General features: G+C 31.6%; 1 protein-coding gene across 2 annotated transcripts; it reads left to right on the top strand.

The window, feature by feature from the left end:
- Positions 1 to 1841: 1841 nt before the first annotated feature.
- On the top strand, positions 1842 to 13013 carry LOC139485118 (ecdysone oxidase-like). 2 transcript variants are annotated; one of them, XM_071269262.1, is made up of 4 exons: positions 1842 to 1950; positions 8499 to 8576; positions 9093 to 9158; positions 9773 to 13013. In XM_071269262.1, exons 2-4 carry the CDS (start codon positions 8533 to 8535, stop codon positions 12963 to 12965), a joined length of 3303 nt encoding a protein of 1100 aa, XP_071125363.1. In that variant the 5' UTR covers positions 1842 to 1950; positions 8499 to 8532; the 3' UTR covers positions 12966 to 13013. The 2 variants fall into 2 exon arrangements, with proteins under 2 accessions (XP_071125363.1, XP_071125364.1); XM_071269263.1 differs by lacking the exon at positions 1842 to 1950 and having other exon boundaries at positions 8512 to 8612.
- The last annotated feature ends 9668 nt before the right edge of the window (positions 13014 to 22681 follow it).

Below are 22681 nucleotides of genomic sequence, written 5' to 3' on the forward strand. Positions count from 1 at the left end.
ATAACTAGTTATCTAACATGTTTGATTTTGTATTTCATTTTGAATACGCATGTAAACTACACGTCACTTTGACGGATAGTTCAACAATGTTATGCAAATCACTATTCTTACGGTATGAAATTAAAAGATTAGTTTTCATCCAATTAAAATCGAAAACAGAACATTTATATTGTTCCTTATAAACTACGATATTTTTCACAAGAATTTTTTTTTTTTTCAGTTCCACACATGCAAAAGAAAAAGAATCTTCGTCGATGTAACTTTTCAATCCGTTTTACACCAACATGCCTTCAATGAATTCATTGAATTTCGTATTGATAATGATAGTACATTGCATACTACGTCTTCATCCACGTGCACAAATGATACGATTATTAGGTCTTTCCACTTTTATGTGCAAAGACCTATTGTTTTTCTTCTGATTATTTTTTTTTCTTCCGCCTAATTTTGTTCTTGCTATAAATATTTGTTTCGCAATATGTCGCTTAGATATTTGGTATATGATATCGAACAGTTTATGCGCTTTTGAAATTTACCCTGCATAACCGAATACTTTTCTTTGTAGGAGTTATCTCCCCAAACACTGTTTTCCTTGTGTCCATGACTCCTTCGCAACCGTAAAAGATTACGACAAATTTATTTTATAAAATTGCTCGTTATATCCTTCGCATGATTTGTCCAATTTCGACCAAAGCAATATGAACGCTCCATATGAGAGTTATTTCCCCTTTTGTATTTGAAATTTTGAAATGTATTTTAAACTGGAACACCATAAGTGATAGAGACCTAGAATCTTTTGATTTGAGGTCCTTGGTCCAAAAAAATGAAAATTAGGTCAAGGTCAAAGGTCAAGGTCATATTCTAATTTTTGAATTAGGCTTATTTCCACTCATTTCCAGAAACCGTATAAGATATCGACAAATTATTTTCACAAAATTGTTAGTTGCGACATGTCGTAACTTAATAATTTTAGTTGAAAGGGTGCGTAGACAATGAATGGGAGTTTTTACCCCTATCAGATCTAAAATTATATGTAAAGTGATATAACTTATTAACCATACATATTAGATACCTAGGGTCTTTTGATTTGAGATCCTCAGTTTGTGACCTTGAAATTGAGGTCAAGGTCATAGGTTAATTTGACGTTCTAGATTTTGACCTTTGCTTTAAATTCATATCTATACATTATAAAGCCATATGAACTGACATTTTAGACTGATTTTTAATATTCTAATATCAAAATAGATATTAACTGGTGGAAAGACCTTCAATTGTTCTCTGAACAATTGGTTTTTAATTGTTTTTGTTTTTGTTTCTATATTTCAGGGACAATTTGCTCCGTTTATGATACGTAATTTCTGAATGACCAAACGCTTAGCTACTGTGTAACGTTCTGTGTGTTCGATTTATAGCATGAAAACACTAAAAGAGGAATGTGCAACCCAGCATAAATTATTGTAATTAGTGTAATGGATCAGTATTATGAGATCCTTATCATAAATAACTACGACATTGAAAGAAATTAAAAGCGGTTCCTTAATCATCCGTATAAAAGCGGCACATGTATTTTATTTTATCCTTATATTTTTCATAATGCGGCACAAGATAATTATGTTGCTGTAGTATAATATTTCGACACATTTATTTGAAATTCACAAACCATTTATTTTATTCTTTTGACCAAAGATTTGTAAAATATACAAATCCTTGTTTTTACGTTCATATAGTAACATGAGTAACAGTGCATTCCATAGTCAGTCACCTGTGTAGATTGATACGCCAGAATGTAATCAATGAACTATCAATCGCTATACTTGACTGCATTTCATTATACTTAAACGGATATACATATTGAAAGTTATACATTTAGTTTGATCAGTTCTTGATAAATATTCGACAAAGAATACAATTTATTTTTGTTAATTCTGGATGCTATAGTACACCTCCAAGGTAATTTTATGTTCTGTTTAGAGGGCAAAGCTGTTATAACAAGTATGCATTAAGTTGGGCAGAAATACGTGTAAATATCCCGCATAATAACTTGTGAAAAAAATAGAGCTGGAAAAAGTAAAATAACAAACAAATCAAACTTTGAGGAAATTCAAAACGGACAGTTCGTTATCAAATGTCAAAATCAAGAGCGCAAACTCATCAAACGGATGAATAACAACTGTCATATTCCTGACTCGGTACAGACATTTTCTTAAGTAGAAAACGATGATTTTATAGCAAGCTAAATCTCTAACTCGTATGACAGTCGCATTAAATTCCATTGTATTGACAACGATGTGTCAAAGACATAATAAGTAAAAATGTCAAAAACAGGGGTACAACAGTCAACATTGTGTTATAATCTTAATCGCTATAAACGAAAACCAAATGTGTAACAAAATAACACAATTAGGCATATGTCTCAGGATGAATGGGACACCAATCTATCGCCAAACTGGGTGAAGATTAAGTCACCAGAAACAACAGCTATATTCTGAAATTTACTAATATACCAGAATGCGGTCTTCAAGCCAAATTGAATTCTATATATGAATACTAAAATATCTTTGCTTTAATTGAGACATTTAAATATGACTATAAGAATAAATAAAATCACAAGTACCTGTAGCGGCGACTCTCGTCGTCCGCCCTTCCTGATATCTATATTGACCAGTGACTAACTCGACAAGTGCTTATTAGTATATATAGATATGGTTAGTATTGCCGCGCTTAGAATGCATGCATAGCTCACCCAAACCAGTTATATACTGTTACAAAGGATCACAATTAATACCAAGCCTTAAGTCTTTGTGGTTTTTTGTGACTTTATATTCACCCAGATTGAATATAGATTTGTGTCCCATTTTTCCTGCGAATTTTTTAGGTTCCACTGAGATGGTCCAACTTTTGATGGTTTGGACAACGTAGATTTCTACATTTTATAACGAAAATGGTATTGTGAAGTCTATGAACGCCTTACAAGTATTTGGCGTTTGCCGGTTATAAAAGATCAAGACTTACGTTCCCCAAAAACGTACCCTACTTCATGGTGATACAACAAATATTTATCAACTCTGATGTGAGCAACTGCTTTGTATCAAGTGCATTTTCGACTGTGAAACCCTGATGTTTGAAAGGTATAATTGAAATTCATATTTCGCATAATACGCATATCTACCGGGACAATCATAATACATCATGTGAATATGTTTGATATTATTTCATATTAGTGAAAGTCAACTTATAAATGTCAACTGAATCATGCATGTGAAGGTGAGTGTGCATTGCTTTATCACGTGACAGCTAGACAACTGAAAGAATTTAAACAATCAACTATTTCAGTTAAAAATTAAAAATAAGTTGAAAAAGCTGTGCAAATTTATCAGGGTTATAACTTTTCAAGTGAGTCGTCCTGGTTAATCACCACTCTTCGCTACTATACTGTTTATTTTATTTTATTTCATATTTTTATCTCATCTTGTCATGTGTGTTTGTGTTATGCTATATAACTTTTGATGAACCTCTTTGTACTATTGTAACTTTATGGTGTTTGAGAAATAAAGAATCTTGAATCTTGAATCAACTTTTCACAGGGTCATGGTAAAAGATCACTCGATCAGAAATTTCATGTAATAGAAATTAACATAACAAAAGAACGGCTAGGTGTGTTGTACAATTTGAAACTGATTAATAAATACAGGTAGCTCTTGTGAGAAAAAAACCCAGATAGAATGAATACTTTATTCAAATAACTATATATGGTGTGAGGTATAAATATAAAGATCGATAATAATTACATGTACATGTACATTTGTACAGGTACAGGTGATATTTATAAAGATAAATTTATAATTTATAATGGGAGTTTTTTTTCTCATTTGCTTTATCCCGACAAATGAGACTGTAAAAATCGAGGCAACCTCAGTTGCTTCCCTGGGCAACTTAGTGTTTATGTAAAAGGTGAGTATTTATAGAATATGTTTAAAATTTTAAAAAAATTAAATACAGAGCCACGTCAAATGGATGTCTAACAAAAACAGTCTAACCAGTAAAATTAATATTCATAAAGACAAATAAAAGAATTTTGTAACACGATATTTAGATGATAAACAACGTCAGTACCCACAATCTATCCTTCAAGACCATCGTGTTCATTTGTGAAATTGACACGGAATATTTATCAACAAGGTATGGTACCTTACAATGAACTTTTGTTTAGAAAAGGACGAGACGAACTGTATTTATTTGGTTATTACAGTGCCAGCCACAATCTGTGTGGACCTAGAGCAACAAAGTGATTGACATATTGAGTGGATACATGTCTAGCATTGAAAATTGTGTACATCTTGACTGTTTTTATCATTGTCGATATACAAATCTTTTCAACCTATATTACTTTCGTTTTTCAGACGACCAGGCGATCATATTCCAATGCGGTTTACTGATCAATTTGATTATTTCTAATTTTTCAAACAACTTTTGAAAGAAAGAACCAAAATATTAAGGCATAATAACATTTGAAAATATAAAGTGTATTTTAAAGTTGGTTACACTATAAGACATTGATGTAATTGCTAATTTCTGCATTTAAATTTTACCTGTTGTTGATACATGATTAAAAACGAAGAAAACGCTCTATGCTGTTTAGTACTAAGCTATGGTGTAAGTTTCAGAGGCAACGTTTATTATATAGATATAGGAAGATGTGGTGTGAGTGCCAATGAGACAACTCTCCATACAAATAACAATTTAAAAAGTAAACCATTATAGGTTAAAGTACGGCCTTCAACACGGAGCCTTGGCTCACACCGAACAACAAGCTATAAAGGGCCCCAAAATTACTAGTGTAAAACCATTCAAACGGGAAAACCAACGGTCTAATCTATATAAACAAAACGAGAAACGAGAAACACGTATATATTACATAAACAAACATGTCTAGAAGAAAAAATATAATAAATGATAAAAGAATGAGTAAAAACAATACCTTAAATCTTGTATTTACTGTTTAATTTTATTATTTGAGTATATACATGTGAGTAGTATTCTATGTTATGGTTCTGAAATATGGGGTTTTCATAAAGCGCAAGACGTAGAAAAGATACATATTGATTTTTGTAAAAGAATTTTTAATGTTAAAACAAGTACACCGAATGTCATGGTTTATTGAAGTTGTGAACTTGGAAGATTTCCAATGTTAGTAACAAGGAAATTACGTATATCTATATATTGGATTAAAGTATTGAATAATATTATTAATTCGTATAATTTAACAAATTTGATTCATTCAGGGATAGTCACATGTTAAACTATATTTTCAAAGGTAGAGATAAAACGGCGGATAGCAAAAAGCATATTGCACAGCAAAATGCATATTGCACGGTTATTTTTAGAATTTCTAAAAACCGATATACTTTGTGACATCATATAATGAATTTCATGATATTGTTAAACGTTTTGAGATATCTGTGATCGATTATTTGACGAAAAAAGTCTTCAAATACATGAGATATAAAAAAAATTTAAAAAAATTAAAGTAAATGAAATAACAACTAATATGTTATTATTGTCTAGGAGACAATATGATATCTATAAAATCCAACAAGATCAAATGACGATTTTTATACAAATATGGTCAGAAATTAATAATATAACAAATATAGCCTTTTTATGAGGTCAATACAGCATATATCGACCCAAAGAAGTATATTGACCTCGGACTGTTGTTACAATTATTTATATGATATGTGTTTAAAGAATCCAAATGACAAAACTAACTGGGTTTGTAATATACGAAAGGAATTGTTCCATCTTGGTTTAAATGATTTGTGGTATTCACAAAATTCTTTATGTAAAGATCATATTATGTTATTTTACAGAGACTTTGTGATGCTACTTTTATCAAAATGTTTTTTGTATAGATATATGATATCCAATTTTTCTATGCAGTCATATTTGTGTAAACCCATACCCGAAATTTATAAAAAGAGTATTGTTAAATTTAGATTGTCATCACATAATCTAGCTATAGAGAAGGGAAGGTATTCTAATGTGAATAGAAACCTTAAAACCTGTACATTGTGTATTGATGATATTGAGGATGAAATGCATTTTATTTTATCATGTCCATTTTATTCAAATTTGCGTGAATATTTGATAAAACCATATTGGCGTAAGCCATCTGTTTATGAACTTTTACAATTATTAAGCAGTACTACTGTAAAAGACTTGTTCAACTTAGGAAAATATATATTTACACCACTGAAGCTCAGAAATGACTGTTTTCAGTAAGATGATTTGTAATTCATTTGTTACAAAATATTTGCTATTTGGAATTATATTTATATGTATTTATTTTTTGTGTATTTAAACTTCTGACTGTTTTGTCATGATAGTATATTTTTGTAATATATATTTAGTATATATTGATTATTCATGTACCTATATGATGTAAAACATTTGGTTAATAAAGAAGTGACAGACGTTGATCTTTTTCTTGTACAATGGGTTTGGTAATTATTTTCGATATTTTGATCCAGAGCGAAAGCGAGTATTTATTTGAAGCTAGATCTACGTTTAACGTGGCATTTCAACTGTCACAAATTGAGTTTACCTGGTCGTACAAATACGATGGATCAAATTCTAAATAATCATGCGTTAGTCTGTCTCAAGGGCATACGATACAGTTTTGATCCCGTATTTACATTTTGATAAAAAAAATCCATATAGACTATTTTTTTCCCTGATTAAATTAAATATGTAATAAAAAATAGACCTTCATGTGCTTCTTTTTGAGTAAAATAAGGTCGAAATTTTGTATATTTGCTCAAAATTCGGATTTGTGGCCGTATTTTCCCTTTCGAAAGAAAGACATAACTTTTTTGTTTTAAAAGATAAACACAAATTGGTTTTTGTTAAATAATTTGTAATTTCTGTATTTTATATGTATCCTTAAAATTTATACATGTTTTATTCAGAAATAACTGATATTTATCAAATGTTGATGAATGTAGAAAAAAACATAATTTTTTGCTGTATATCTATCAAATTTAAAAAAAGTTGCACTATTTACATTTTCATGAGTATTGGCACACATAATTTTTCGCGCGTAATCAAACCGAATGGCATTTTAAAAAAGAGGGGTCCTTGAACTCGTTTTCAAGTTCGATAAGTTTGAATAAAAAAATCAGTCGAAAACTGAAGGTTTTCCCGATATGTCATAGTTTGACGTCGCGAAAATAACAATTTACGTTAGCAACGTCATTACCTCCCCGTAACTGTATTGTATGCCCTTAGAACACAGCACTATCCCGTACAGCATTATTCAGTGTTGTCGTGTTATACATATGTTGCGATGATACGACGTTATGCAATTTAAAAAGGGAGTACGAATAATCATCGATGACTAGTACGTATAAATAATCTTTAAATAAAATCGGAAGAATATAGTAAATGAGAGCGCCAACAAGCACAGGTTAGCAAAGGTAGAAAAAAGTTATTAATTATTCGTGTGTGTTTTGGAGTGTTCGCGTTTATCAATATTGTTTTGAAATAAGTAAAGTTTTACTTTTTTACATAAATAATGACATTTAAATTGACAATTATTTTCTTCAGATTGTTTAAAAATTTTGAGCATTTACTTTTTTTCGAGCATTAGCAACTGTCATATATTTATTACTTACGGTTGTTTTAGATCTAAATAGGAAGTAACGCGTATAAGAGATTATGAGTGCATATTCATAAAGATTGTTTATCAAAATTTGACAGTAATAGCGATTCGAAGTGTTTCAATACTTATGCTTTGAGATCACAAACATTTCTATCAGCAACAGTTATATGTAAAAATCATAAACATAGCGATACTATGGACACAGAGGATTGTTTTGGTTTATGTAGAATAAAACATGGAAAAGGTTTTTTTTTCAAAGAGACAACAATCAGACCAAAAAACGGAAAATAGCAAATGACTATAAATGAGTCTTCAACGCAGTGAGATAATCCCGCACCCGGAGGTGGGCCTTAGCTGGCTATCAGAAAATAATAAACACCAGGACATATTTGTTCTTTTACTTTTTTTCGTAGTTTAAATTTTGAGTAAATAAATTATGTATTCGCAGGCTAAAGGTTGATACTTGTTGTATTGTCTGAGGAAGGGTAGTTTTCAATAATTGATTTTGTCTTTCATTTGGAAATATGTTTTTTCTTATACATTCTTGGTTTGAGATATTAAGATTTAAATCAAGATGAAAGTTACTTCAGAAAAGCCCTTCGGACACAGGAAATTTATCCGTGTGATAAAGCCCGTAACAGTTACACTATATATGTATAATTATAAACATAGTTTTACGTATACTCTCTATTGAAAGTTATGGGATATTTTCATTTACAGACTTTCAGTAATTTAATTCAAAATTTAAATTATTTGTTTTTGAATAAACACCGAAAATAATATTGACAACTATAGTGAATATTGTACATCGACTGAAGTTATTTGTTTGTCTTAACAGATTTGTACATCCCATACAACCGGAGTGTGATTCAATGTTTAGGTACATAATTATAAAAACAGGACTGAAAATCTGGAGGTGAGTTCAAATTCTTTTTTGTCTACAAATTATCAGGTACTTGTCATAATTATTTAAGTATTGAATAACTATTACTTTGTATTCCAACGCTTTTCATTTGATTTGATCAAAGTTAAGATGATATCACTCTCGTCTAGTTATTGCTTAAGATAATTATATTACGAGATTATATATTCTTATGAAAGTTGTTTTTTTTCACATTTCCATCAGGTAAAAAGTAGAATCACAAAAATACTGAACTCCGAGGAAAATGGAAAGTCCCTAATCAAATGGCAAAATTAAATAATAAAACACATCGAACGAATGGACACTAACTATCATATTCCTGACTTGGTACAGGCATTTTCAAATGTAGAAAATATGGAATGAACCAGGTCTTTTAATAGCTATAAACCTCTCAGATGTATGACAGTCGCATATAATTCATTATATTTACAACAATGCGTGAACAAAACAGACATAATGGGTTTAAAAAAAACACTGTCGACCTAGTTGAAAGTTTTTTTCTATTTTTAGGAAAATGGCTGGTTTGAAGTTCTTGATATCTGAATGTATTCTACTAGTACTAGTTATTTTTTGCAGGTATTTCTGTTAAAACATGTATATTTTGTATTTACCACAAATGTCACAAACTCACACACACAAACACACAAACACACACACATATATAAATATTTGCAATGGCGAAACCATGATGTATTTTAAAGTGGAGGACAATTCGAAAAAAATATCATACCGCGGTGTAAAAAAATTAGAAAATTTAAATAAAAAAGAACATATTTTGTATGAAGAGGAGACCCCGTGGTTTATTGTTTTTTTTTTTGTCCCTTCAAATTTATACATGTGTACCTTATAGTAGTTGTTAAACTTGTTTAAAATATAGCAGTTACTAGTATGTATTCGTATGTTTCAATTAGTTTTGTACGGGTTAAAATTAGTCGTATTGTTTTGTGGATATTCTTTTTACTAAGTAGTTTGTACTGTGCAAAAAAAGAAAACATAAATAAAGGTTCAAATTTAAATAAACTCAAAAATGATATCCGTTACAGAGCAAGAAAACAGAGGTATCTATATCTTAACATTATTTCGATCGACAATTAAATAAATAATTTATATGAATCATCAACTGACATCAAATTTTTTATCGAAATTCATCTATATATCAATTTGTTAGGATTCATATTATTCTATTTTAGAAACACATATCAGACACAATCAGACACCATTACTTGTGATTTTGTTATAATAGGGGCCGGAACAGCCAGCTTAACTCTGGGCAGTTTATTAGCAGATGTCCCATACTGGAAAGTTTGCATTTTAGAACGTGGCCCTATGGAATCGGGAATGGTTGGGTGGTATACCAACAGTTACAAGTTTACTACTCCTCATGATCCGATGTGGATAACTTCTCCTGTTCTAAAGACAATAGAAAATAATGAAAATACAAAAAGAGACGGACGAAATATATATATCCCAAGATTTCGTGGTCGTGGTGGAACATCTCGCGTTTATGGTGCAATAAATAGAAGAGCTAGTCCTGCTGTTCTTGATTTGTGGCCAGATGGATGGAAACATGACAATTTGACCCACTATTATAAGAAGATCGAGGATCATTATTGTTATTATGACTCAAAACATGTTACTGGGATATCAGAAGAAGATTGCAAGAAATGGCATGGTAAAGGAGGTGCAATGCAAGTAAATACACAGATTGAGGAGGCATTCCAGAAATTTGCAAGGGAAATGAAATATCTTTGCCAAAAGACCAGCATGCCATGGGGTGGTTATGCTCATGACTACAACGGTCATTTGGAAGATAGAAGAAGCTGTAGCGTTTTTCAACAATTCAAAATGAGGACGGAAAAAGTTGGAAAAGACAATTTTGTTCCTACACCGGAGGCGCGAAATAACCGAGCTTCACAGACGGCTCGAGGTAGCAGTTTTTCAGGTTATTATGAACGAAAACAGAACCGAGATAACCTTCAAGTCTTTACATCTACAACTGTAACGAAAATTTTGTTTCAAAATTCAAAGGCAATAGGGGTCCTATGTTTGAATGAAGATAGTGAGAAAATTTTAACATTTTACGCCCAGAAAGAGGTTATTGTTGGGGGAGGGTCTTTTGATACCCCTCATTTGCTTCAGGTTAGTGGTATTGGTCCCAAAAAACTTTTGAAGAAGATTAAAGTTGATATAGTCGCTGACAATCAACACGTTGGACAGCATTTATGGGATCATATCTCCGTTCCATATATACTCAAGCTCTCACCTGATTCAGATGATTTATGTTGCACTGGTCCAGACAGTAAAATACCAACAGTTAATATTGATGGTAAAATTTATGATACAAGAACATTATCCAGTATTAATGGTTCTTTTTCATGGATTTTGCATTTAAGATCAAATTTAACTCGGCCGCTGCAAAATATGTCTGACATTCAGATATATGCGATAGGAAATTGCAAACGGTTTGACGAAACAGGATCATTATGTACCGCTCCAACAGCTGGTCACCTCGATTTAAAGGAATATGGTTTCTCTGAAGATGATACCGTAGATTCAGAAGATTTAAAAGAAGGAATAATTCGTATTATCGATCAGTGGCCAGAATTTCGAGGCTCTATTAATGCTATAACAGCCAACATTTTCGACAAACCAAAATTGGATTATGGATGGACATACACTGAAGATGGTATACCTACAAAAGAGTTCGAACAAGTGTCCAAACTATTCAAAGACCAAATTAGAATGTTACGAGAAATGTTTTTTGGTGATGATGTTCGAGAAGAGCTACGTTCTTTAATTGTTGATGAAGTTGCACCAGGTAAAGAAATTGATACGGATGAAGAACTTGATGCGTGGATGAGGGGAATGTTTGTTTCAGCATTGCATCCAGTAGGTACATGTAAAATGCCTGAATGTGCAGATGAATTTTTACAAGTGAGGGGAGTGTCTAAGTTGAGAGTATGTGATGCTTCAGCGTTCGCCACACAAACCGATGGAAACCCTGCTGCAACCCTCTATGCAATGGGAGAAAAACTTGCTGATATGCTCAAATTTCAGTATTTAAAATACGTTAAAGTTGCCATACGTCAAGACTTATCAATTCAAGTTGAATCGACTAAACTGGATGACCCGGATATTGGTACTGTCCAATCATACACGAACTGTACAGACACTAAAGTCTTGAGCGAATGGATATCAACGGGAAAATCAACTTCTGCTATTATTTACCGGTGGTCACTTGTTTGCAATGATAATTCGAATGTAAGGGATATTGCAGATAAAGTCATTGAAGCAACACTTAACTTGAATGTTGACTACAATAGTTGTACTACAGAAGGCTTCCCAAAGTTTAACCGTGTAAAAACTCACCTTATTGATAAAGAATCTGAACCAAATCATAAAGAATCATCTTATGTTTTTATAGTATGGTGTAGGGCATTTGAAAATGTGAATCCTAATGATTTGTGGAAATCTATTGGTTATTATAACGGAGATAATGGAAATAATCCTGGTTCAAAAAAATGTTTTAAACTTAACTGCGAGGAGGAAATATGTTCAATTTTAAAATATATGAACAACGATACTAGAGAATTGATTTTTTCGGAACCGGAACTATATTTACCTCTTAAAAACTATGTTTCAACACAGAAAATTGTGTCTAAAAACTATCGAAAATCATCTTTTTATGTACGAACTGGATCATTTAAAAGTAATCCCGGTATAGATTGGTATGATGGGCTTGCCGGATACTTACTTGAAGATGTGTATTCTGCTGATGGAACTAGACGATCACGACAATACCCTCCACTGAACCGTCTGAGTGGATGGTGGACAGAAAAAACGGATGGACTTTTATATTACGAATCCAAAGGCCTTAAATCTAGTTTGCATCTTGCAGCATTTGGTTTAGACGGAACTCTGATTACAAAGAAATCCGGAAACGACTTCCCTATAGATGAAAACGACTGGGGGTTAAGGTTTCCTGAAATAACCGAAAGACTGTTCAAGAATCGAATCGAGGGTATCAACAATGTTATTATGAGTAACCAGAAAGGAATTGGGTTAGGTTTGAAAAACAAAACAGAATGGATGACAAAAATAGAGAACATAATTTCTAAGATTGGAGTACCAATGTATGCTTTAGCTGCTACGAAAGATAACAAATACAGAAAACCGAATGTGGGAATGTGGGAATATTACAGATGTTCCTTAAACCAATTCAGTTCACTTGACAAGTCCGATGCAGTATATGTTGGTGACGCAAATGGTCAAGAAGGAAGCCCAGATTCAGACAAAATGTTAGCTGAGAATGTTGGCATCAAATTTAATAATCCAGAAGAATACTTTCTTCCTTCATATAATAAATACCATGACGACCTTTAATATTCTAAGGATATCGTTTATGGAATATTATAATATAGTAAATATATAGAACTGTAAGTATTATACATAGCATAGTCTCACTCGCAACGCTAATTCGAACATAAATTGTTTCTTATTCTATATTAAAAAAACAACAAAGACTGTGCGTATTGTTATTCTTTTACTTTTCTACATTGGCTAGAGGTAAAGGGGGAGGGTTGAGATCTCATAAACATGTTTAACCCCGCCGCAATTTTGCGCCTGTCCCAAGTCAGGAGCCTCTGGCCTTTGTTAGTCTTGTATGATTTTAAATTTTAGTTTCTTGTGTATAATTCGGAGTTTAGTATGACGTCCATTATCACTGTACTATTATGCATATTTTGGGGGCCAGCTGAGGGACACCTGCGGGTGCGGGAATTCTCGCTACATTGAAGACCCATTGGTTGCCTTCGGCTGTTGTTTGCTCTATGGTCGGGTGGTTGTCGCTTTGACATATTCACCATTTCCTTTCTCAATTTTATGATATGACAGAAAATTCACAGCTACCAATTTTATTTGATAGGCTTACTACAAAGGTAGGAAAGTAAATTACTGCTCACCTATAGAAGAAGGCATACTGTTCTTTAACTTGCCCAGTTCCAAGTCTTTTACTTACAATTTTGTCGTACATGTCATTCGAGGCTCTGTAAAACTAAATGGTTGTTCACTCAATTTTGAATTTTCTAGAGAGTTGCTATAACTTATATGGTATAGGTCTATGTCTACCCTAAATATCCTTCTAATAATAATTGCTACATTTCTTAAAAAGAAGACAATCAACATTGATGCCGGATTGTTGTATGTGCGGTAAACAAAACATGTTATGTTATGTTAAGAGTTAATCGCCTTTTTGTGTGAAATGGATATTTAACGGTGTAAACAATCAAATAAAGCAAACATTGTATTCAGCCCTACTTAATATCTTATAATTGCATTACCAGACCAAGTGTCAAAATTATTGATAAGAACGGCAAAATAAACATTTAATGACCATTATCAAATACCTTGTCATAGATGGCAATATACTTTGTATTAAAAAAAATGCTTTTTTACGTTTGGTTCCAACTCATGCTCCCAGTCTATGGAAGAAGCGATTCGATAAAACCTTTTCTTATATCAACGAGCGATATTGTCTTATATCAACGAGTTGCATTGTGGGAAATTTCAGACGAAAGTTAGCATTTGTACGAAGAAAGGCAGATTTCTCGGTATAAAGTAATGAATCTTTTCTTAAAACAGGGAGACATTTAACAAGACATACGTCTGCTGTATAATTTCCATGAATTATTTTAAGTTATACCAAGCAAGGTGTATTTAAACGAGAAAATTGAATTGTTGAATAAATGAAACATAAATGCACGATTTATCATTTGTAGAAGTACAAATTCAATAAATGTCATGTAGCAAATTATGTGGAATGCAATTGAGATGAATTCAATTGTTGGATCCGCCAAAATTGCCTATAAGTCAAAGATACTGCTATATTTTAAAATATCAATGCGATGTTTGTCTTATACCATAGCGATATTTTTTTAATATCAAAATTTATGAATGCGATACTTTTCTAATATAACTGCTATAGTTTTCTAATATAAAATTAATACGATGACACGTCACAATGCATGTCATTAGAACCGCAAACATAATTCACAACTTAGTTCACGATCGGCTTAATGTTTGAGGATCAATATTACTAAAATTTCGTATTTGTAACAAAATTAACGCTTACACGATCTGATCATTTTAAAAATGTTGCTTGACCCTATTGATATTTGAAAGTGTTAACAACCTGGTCAGTCTATTTTTTCAATCACATGGTTTAACCGAATAATTCTGTTTGAAGTGATGATGCAATGGTGGAATTTAAATGCGGTTGTAAATAGACTACCAACCTATTAGATTCTAATATAGGTCCAGTGGCCGATCAATGCATTTGAATTGGGACATATGGTTGGACCCCACCCCCTTATCCTAGGTTTGGAACCCCCATTTGAAAACGGCTGGATCTACCCTTGAGGTCAAACTGCTATAGCCTATCCACATGGGTAATATCAAAACAGACAAAAACTAGATATGTCAAAGCAACACGAATTGTCCCGTCTTAAAATGTTGAAAAATCTGCAATTTCAATTACAAATGTGGACACAAACATGCTGGTAGTCTATCATGTCAAAAATCAGCTCAAAATCTAGAGGCGTATAGAAAACGAGTGAGTATAACTGTGATTTTCAACAATTTTCGAAGTTGTTAACCCTTAATTTTGGCCAATATTAGCACCAAAATGACGTTTTGAAGGACAGGAAAGCAGTTATTTAAAACACGGAGCCTTGACTCACAGCGAACACCACGCTATATAGGAACCAAAAAATTACTAGTGTTAAACCACTCAAACAGGAAAACCTAATTTGCATATAAAAAGGAGATACAAAAATGCTCAGGCCAAATTTTGTCGAATCAATCTGAACGAGGACAGTATGATTCATCTTTGTCAAAAGTTAGTTTCATTGTTTTCAATAAAGAAATAAAATTGAGAATGGAAATGGGGAATATGTCAAAGAGACAACCACCCGACAATAGAAAAAAAACATCATCCGAAGATCACCAACAGGTCTTCAATGTAGCGATAAATTCCTGCACCCGGAGGCGTCCTTCAGCTGGCCCCTAAACAAATATATACTAGTTCAGTGATAATGAACGCCATACTAATTTCCAAATTGTACACAAGAAACAAAAAATAAAATAATACAAGACTAACAAAGGCAAGAGGCTCCTGACTTGGGACAAGCGCAAATATGCGGCGGGGTTAAACATGTTTGTGAGATCTCATCCCTCCCCCTATACCTCTAGGCAATGTAGAAAAGTAAACGCATAACAATACGCACATTTAAATTCAGTTCAAGAGAAGTCCGAGTCTGATGTCAGAAGATGTAACCAAAGAAAATAAACAAAATGACAATAATACATAAATAACAACAGACTACTAGCAGTTAACTGACATGCCAGCTCCAGACTTCAATTAAACTGACTGAAAGATTATGATTTCATCATATGATTATGATTTCATCATATGATTATGATTTCATCAAAGTCTTCCATGCATGCGTTGCGAGCATATCGGATATATATTATTTCGGTGCGTTCATTATAAATTTGCTAAATGTTATGTATATGTGAACAATGATTTTGATACTTAGCTTTTTGATTACGACATTGTTTATTAAACCCCATCGGTACTGGCATTTTCAAATTTTGAAAATGGTGGATTGAACCTGGTTTAATTGAGCTAAACCTGTCACATGTATGACAGTATTATCAAATTCTGTCATATTTACAACGATGCATGAACAAAACAGACATAATAGGTGAAATTGTCAAAATATGGATACAGCAGTCAAATATTAATACTAATAATTACTAATATCGATATTACAAAAACACCGCTATGATATTTAAAAAGTATCGCATTGATATTTTAAAAGTAACGCATTGATATTTTAAAAGTATCGCATTATTTATTTATGTATATAAGAAAAACACAGCACTTCAAATTTAACACGGACATAAACTTTAGCTTCTAACTAACTTCTGAATGTATATTTAGACTCAATTGTTGTATATATTTGAACAATAAGTTTTAAAGTTAGTATTTTCTTAATTTTTCGTTGCCGAAAACAACATTTTCCGCATGGAATGTCTGCATATTTACAATTGATATTAGACAATATCGCTATGTGATATAAGAAAAGTTTTTATCGATACGCTTCTTCCATAGACTGTTCCCTTAGCTAATAAAATCAGCATACATATTAACTTGTTTGTTGCTTATCAATCAAAGACCTGTTTAAATCGAATTGCATGAAAATATTTACAGTTTATGATTTCGGATATAAGGTCTAGCTAAAATTATGTTTTCAAACAATGGATATATAACAATTGTTTTTTTCATAACAATTGGAATATATATTTATGTACACGTACTTGTTTAATTGATTATGAAGTAATTCAATGGACCTGTTTCATAACGTTGAAGTATCTGTAATCAAATGAAACATTTATGTTCGTTAGGTTAAGTCGTTTGTGACGTATACTCAAAGTAGACTACAGGTGAGAAAATAGTGGTTATTTCACCTCCTATACCAGTCGCACTCAATTGTCACAATAAAAAACATAGAAACCTACAGGATTTTGAAGGGTGCTAAGTTATATGCTTCTTGGATGGAGAGTTGTCTCATTAACACTCTTACCACACCTTCTTAAATCTACTTAAAAGGTTTTGAAATAATTTTTCATATATCCATAAAATCTTTAAAAAATTCAGCGCTGAAACAATTTTTATACAATATTGCAGTTTCAATGTTGATTTAGATAAAAAAAAAAAAAAAAAACATTATTGGAAAGGTGTTTGAAACAATAAAATCCTTGTTGAATGTATAAACCAAGAGAACAAAATGAGGTAATCGCTTTAACTCCAAACAAAGCGAAACCGGATGCATTGACACGATACATGAAACACATCTCTTGCTAGTCATCAACAACTGGCCATGATAATCAATGCCGAGGCAAATATGTCAAAATATTGAATGTGACGTAATCGTTTAATAATTATATTAGACAAATGCTCTGTTGTTAGACCGCAAAGTCGTCAGTTGAGAATCATAAACATCTCATTGTTCAACTTATATGTTGTAAATAAGTAAAACTTGTTGTGTGTCTATTTCATTTATGTTAAATGTAGCATTGAAGAACATCCGTTATCCAAAATATTTACAACATTAAAATGTAACAAACACAGAAACGAACTAAGCATTAGACAAAATCCGAAGAGAAAACAAATATAACATCAAAACTAAATTCATGAATTTGGGATAGAAAATAACCGTGACACGTCTTATAATAATGTGAATTCACACTCAAATAGAAGAGGAAACAAACGACACAAAAGAAACACAACGTTAAAATGTAACACACACAGAAACGAACTATAATATAACATTGACCATATTCCTGACTTGGTACACGACATTTTTTTTTAAAGAATGACATTCTTATTCATTTGTACGATATCAAAAATTTCAGTTTTGTGCAATGCATAGTAAATTATAATTTAGTTTCTTGTTAATAAATAAGCCGCTATGCTGTAAAACACAAAATGTGAGAACATTAAGCAATGATGAACTTTTTCATAATAGTTGTTTAATGATTTGGGGTTTTAAATGATTTTTTCAGATTCGTTTCATTCTATTTTCTTTAAAGTTGTTTATTTTTTTTATTTCGTCTCTGTCTTGCGCTGTTGGATTGCCGAAATAATAACGAAGGGTTTTATGATTTTGATATAATAGTTCTTATACATTTAAGTTAACTGTATAATTTTGTCTCAAAAGATATTAAAATATATGTTTTGTGTTTTCCTCTGTAAGCCATTAAACGAACCAAAGTTAATTAAACAAATAATCTAAGCGTCAGAAAAAAAAATCAACTTAGAATTAGAGACGCAGTAACAGAAACTATATTGTCTACTTACTTTAACGATATTTCCCATAACCTAAACATTTTCGGCCTTCTTTTTACCAAATATTTTGATGTTAAAGGCACCAATTGAAAATGAACATGTTCCTTCAACCAATATCAACAAAGCCAGTGCAATATTTTTAACTAAATCCATTGCGCAAGATGATAGAATTTTACCTTAAATAAATAAATTTAATCTTCAAAACGATTTTGGTGGAGCTCTTGTTGCTTAGTCTTTAGTTTTCTATATATGTTGTGTTTTGTACACTATAGTTTGTCTTTTTCGTTTTTAACCATGACGTTGACAAATTATTTTCGACTTATGAGTTTGAACGCCACTCTGGTATCTTTCGCCCCATCTTCTATGATAACTCAAGATGGGTTAGCAGAGTATGTGCCTAATGGCACACGGCATGTTACTCATTGTTAGGACTAGTAAGGTGGGAAATCCCGTTCAATAATGTCACAATCATGAAAAATATAACAAAATAGAGACAAACTGACGGCTCTGAATATTTAAACACGATCGAAAGCATAGAGCTATGTAACAAATTATCAGTATAATGAATTTATCTATCATCTTCTACCCATGAATATAAGGCATATAAGCAAAATATTGATCATACTTCCATATCACAATTGGCCATTTAACAGGAAAATCAAACTGGGTCATGTCATATCCGTCAGTACATATGATTATTTTTCATATATATGTTTTATTGGTTCATATTAAACCACCCTAAGCATGTTAGAATTCATGATAATATTATCAAAATAAAGGAAAATAATAATGTTAAAGAGAAATAGATTTTTAGCAAACATTTTGTCTGAATCTGTGCATCCGCTACTACCTTTGGGTACTTGAACTTAATTATTTTAATGAACTTCTGTAATATTCCTACATTCCATCTTTTGATTTTTGTATTTGTTATTTTTCGTTGAAGCTAAATCATACATTGATACTCCCAACTGATAAATTGTGTTTTCTACGTTCGTTATCCTCTCTTTCTTGCATTGAAAACGTAGCTAGATATATACTCTAGGATTCATATAATAAAAGTCGATATGTTGTATTCATTCCACCATCCACTTAGACTATTCAATGGTGGGTATTGTCGCGATCATAAATTTAAACAGGAGAAGACACATTCAAGTAGGTATTCGATAAGGTCACCAGTCTATACCAGGATTATTTCAAATGATCCAGTTCGTTTATAACTGTTTTGTGAAACAATCGTCTTCGTTTAAAAGGGCACTAGCTGTCAAATTGGTGTTCACATATTTGACTCAAATTCACATATTTGATTTATAACCATGTAAAACATTTATCCAAATTGTAAAAAGTATAAAATTAAAAATTTACAGGGCATAGGCTCGATAAAATGTAGTTCCATTTTGTGTGTACTTTAGTCTTGACGTCATCTAATTACCTATCAAGTTGACATTCGAATACCTCTGATGATCATATTAACGATATAAACATAAAATATAGATATAAATAGAAAACGAACTCGTGCTATTGAATTTTTCTAGGTCTGTTTAATTTCATTTTATAGATTAAAACTATATGTTAATCGTCGTTCGTTTTTACTTTAATAAGAATGATTTTTTGTGGATCGAATCAGTCAATCAAATTATTTACCTTTGTTTCACTTTAAATATTGACATTATTTTTCTTCAAATAACAGAGCACGCACAATGCATGCGTTATCCATCGCTAGCTAAGGTGATAAATAAAACACGAATACAGATTCAATGAGGTCGAATTATTTACTTGCAAGTGAATAATTCATTATCAATGTTATCAAATCAGTTTAATTTGATAACGGTTAACCATTCTGGCTGCTTAAAGCGAATTTCATTATTTCACTATTTCACTTTCATTAATGATTGAACAAAAAATAAATCATACTCTAGATTTTTCTATATTTCTCGTAGCTAGTGCCCCTTTAAAGATAGTTTAGTTTGGTTATTGATATATTCTACAATTGAACATAGTTCTTCTAGGCAGTTAAGTTCAAAATTGTTCTTTGAACCAGGATTTTTTCATTACATTGATATTATCGGTATTAACGGCTCCTTTTACATCTATTGAAAGAAAATATTTTGAATCTGAACGTCTGGTCGACATAATCTGGATTTTTATCTTTTACTGTTTTGTGAATTTACTTGGATGTTCTATGTAAATACTGAATATGACATTGTCCCCGAAGCTATCATCAGCTCAGTAATCAGCACTTTTGTGTTGACATGAGTTATCATTGAAATGGATATAGTTAATAAATTAACAGTTTACAAAACTTTGAAATTTTCAAATACTAAGGCTTTTCTACCCCAGGAATATATTACCTTGGCTGTATTTGGCAAAACTTTAGGAATTTTTGGTCCTCAAAGCTCTTCTACTTCGTTCTCTATTTGGCTTGTTTTATATTTTTTTTAATTTGAGCGTCACTGATGAGTCTTTTGTAGACGAAACGCGCGTCTGTTGCAAATACAAAGTTTTAATCCTGGTATTTATGATGAGTTTATTTACACGTGAAATTACAATTTATTATGATTAATTCTATCCAATATCTAAATAGTTATGACTAGTACCTGATAATTTGTAGACAAGGAACTATTTTGCTCCACTTTTAGATTAACAATATCCTTATTTTATAGATATAAACTTAAATAGAGTTAATGAAATATAAATGAATCAAATTCCGGTTATGTGGGATGTAGTTGTAGTCGAGTTTCGTAAAAAAAACTGACAACATTGATTAAAATGAATATTATGGTTTCAGAAAATGTTAAATTAACATACTAGAGGCGCCATCCAGGGTCCGAAGAAAAGAGTTGGGTGTCGTAGTTGTCCCAAAGATAATGGCGAAAGGAACAAGGCGAAATAAAAATAATCTATGGCGCTTAGGGATCAAAGATGATACAAAAATTTGCCAATATCATAGCATAAGCATATTACATAACAAGTGACACTCCTGTATAATTTGTCACTTGTAAATTACTTGTATAGACTTTAATAATGTCGATATCAATATAACTTAAGCCAAAAAATTCCTCTTTGATTAAAAAAGAAATATGCCTTTTTGTGTATCTTTGTTATAAATCTGTTTTTTTTTATAGCGATTATAACGCAATGTTGACTGGTGTACCCCAATTTTCACATTTTTACTTATAATGTCTTTGTTTTGTTTACACATCGTTGTCAATACAGTCGATTCTAATGCGACTGTCATATGAGTTAGAGTTTTAGCTAGCTATAAAACCATCGTTTTCTCAATAAGAAAATGTATGTACCGAGTCAGGAATATGACAGTTGCTATTAATTCTTTTGGTGAGTTTGCGCTTGTACAAGTGAGAGGTTTAGCGCTATAAAACCAGGTTCAATTCATCATTTTCTACATTTGAAAATGCCTGTACTAAGTCAGGAATATGACAGTTATCCATTCGTTTGATGTGTTTTGTCATTTGATTTTTAGTTCAATATTTTTGTGATTTTTACTTTTTTTGATTTGCTATTTGATTACGGACTCTCCGTTTTAAATTTCCCCAAAGGTCGGCATGTTTAGGTTTTTTTTTTAATTTTTCTAGCGCAGATTCAAATAACTTTCTTATTAATTCTCTATTTTTCCACAAGTTATGCAACGAGATTTTACACATATTTCTGCCCAACTAAATGAATACTTGTTATAACTACTTTGCCCTCTAAACAGAATTTAGAATTACCTGTGAGGTGTACTATAGCATCCAGTATTAACAATTGTAAATTATATTCTTTGTCTAACATTTATTAGGAACTGATCATATTAAACGTATAACTTTCAGGAAGTATGTCTGGCTTTGTAAATAAACTCATCATAGATACCCGAACTAAATTTTGTATATACGCCAGAAGCGCGTTTCGTCTACAAAAGATTCATCAGTGACGCTCGAATCCAAAAAAGTTAAAAAGGCCAAATAAAGTACGAAGTTGAAGAGCATTAAGGACCAAAATTCCTAAAAGTTATGCCAAATACAGCAAGGTTATGGTACAATATACATTATAACAAAACAGATATACGTAAAAACCGTTTTGTTGACAGTAATTTTTTTATTTCTTTTTTTCTTTTGCATATTTAAATCGATCTGTAAACTGCTTTAATGCAAATATGTGTACATCATTGACAAACAAAACACTCAACGTACAATAA

Source organism: Mytilus edulis, chromosome 8 (assembly GCF_963676685.1).
Source record: "Mytilus edulis chromosome 8, xbMytEdul2.2, whole genome shotgun sequence".
Taxonomy (NCBI): domain Eukaryota; kingdom Metazoa; phylum Mollusca; class Bivalvia; order Mytilida; family Mytilidae; genus Mytilus; species Mytilus edulis.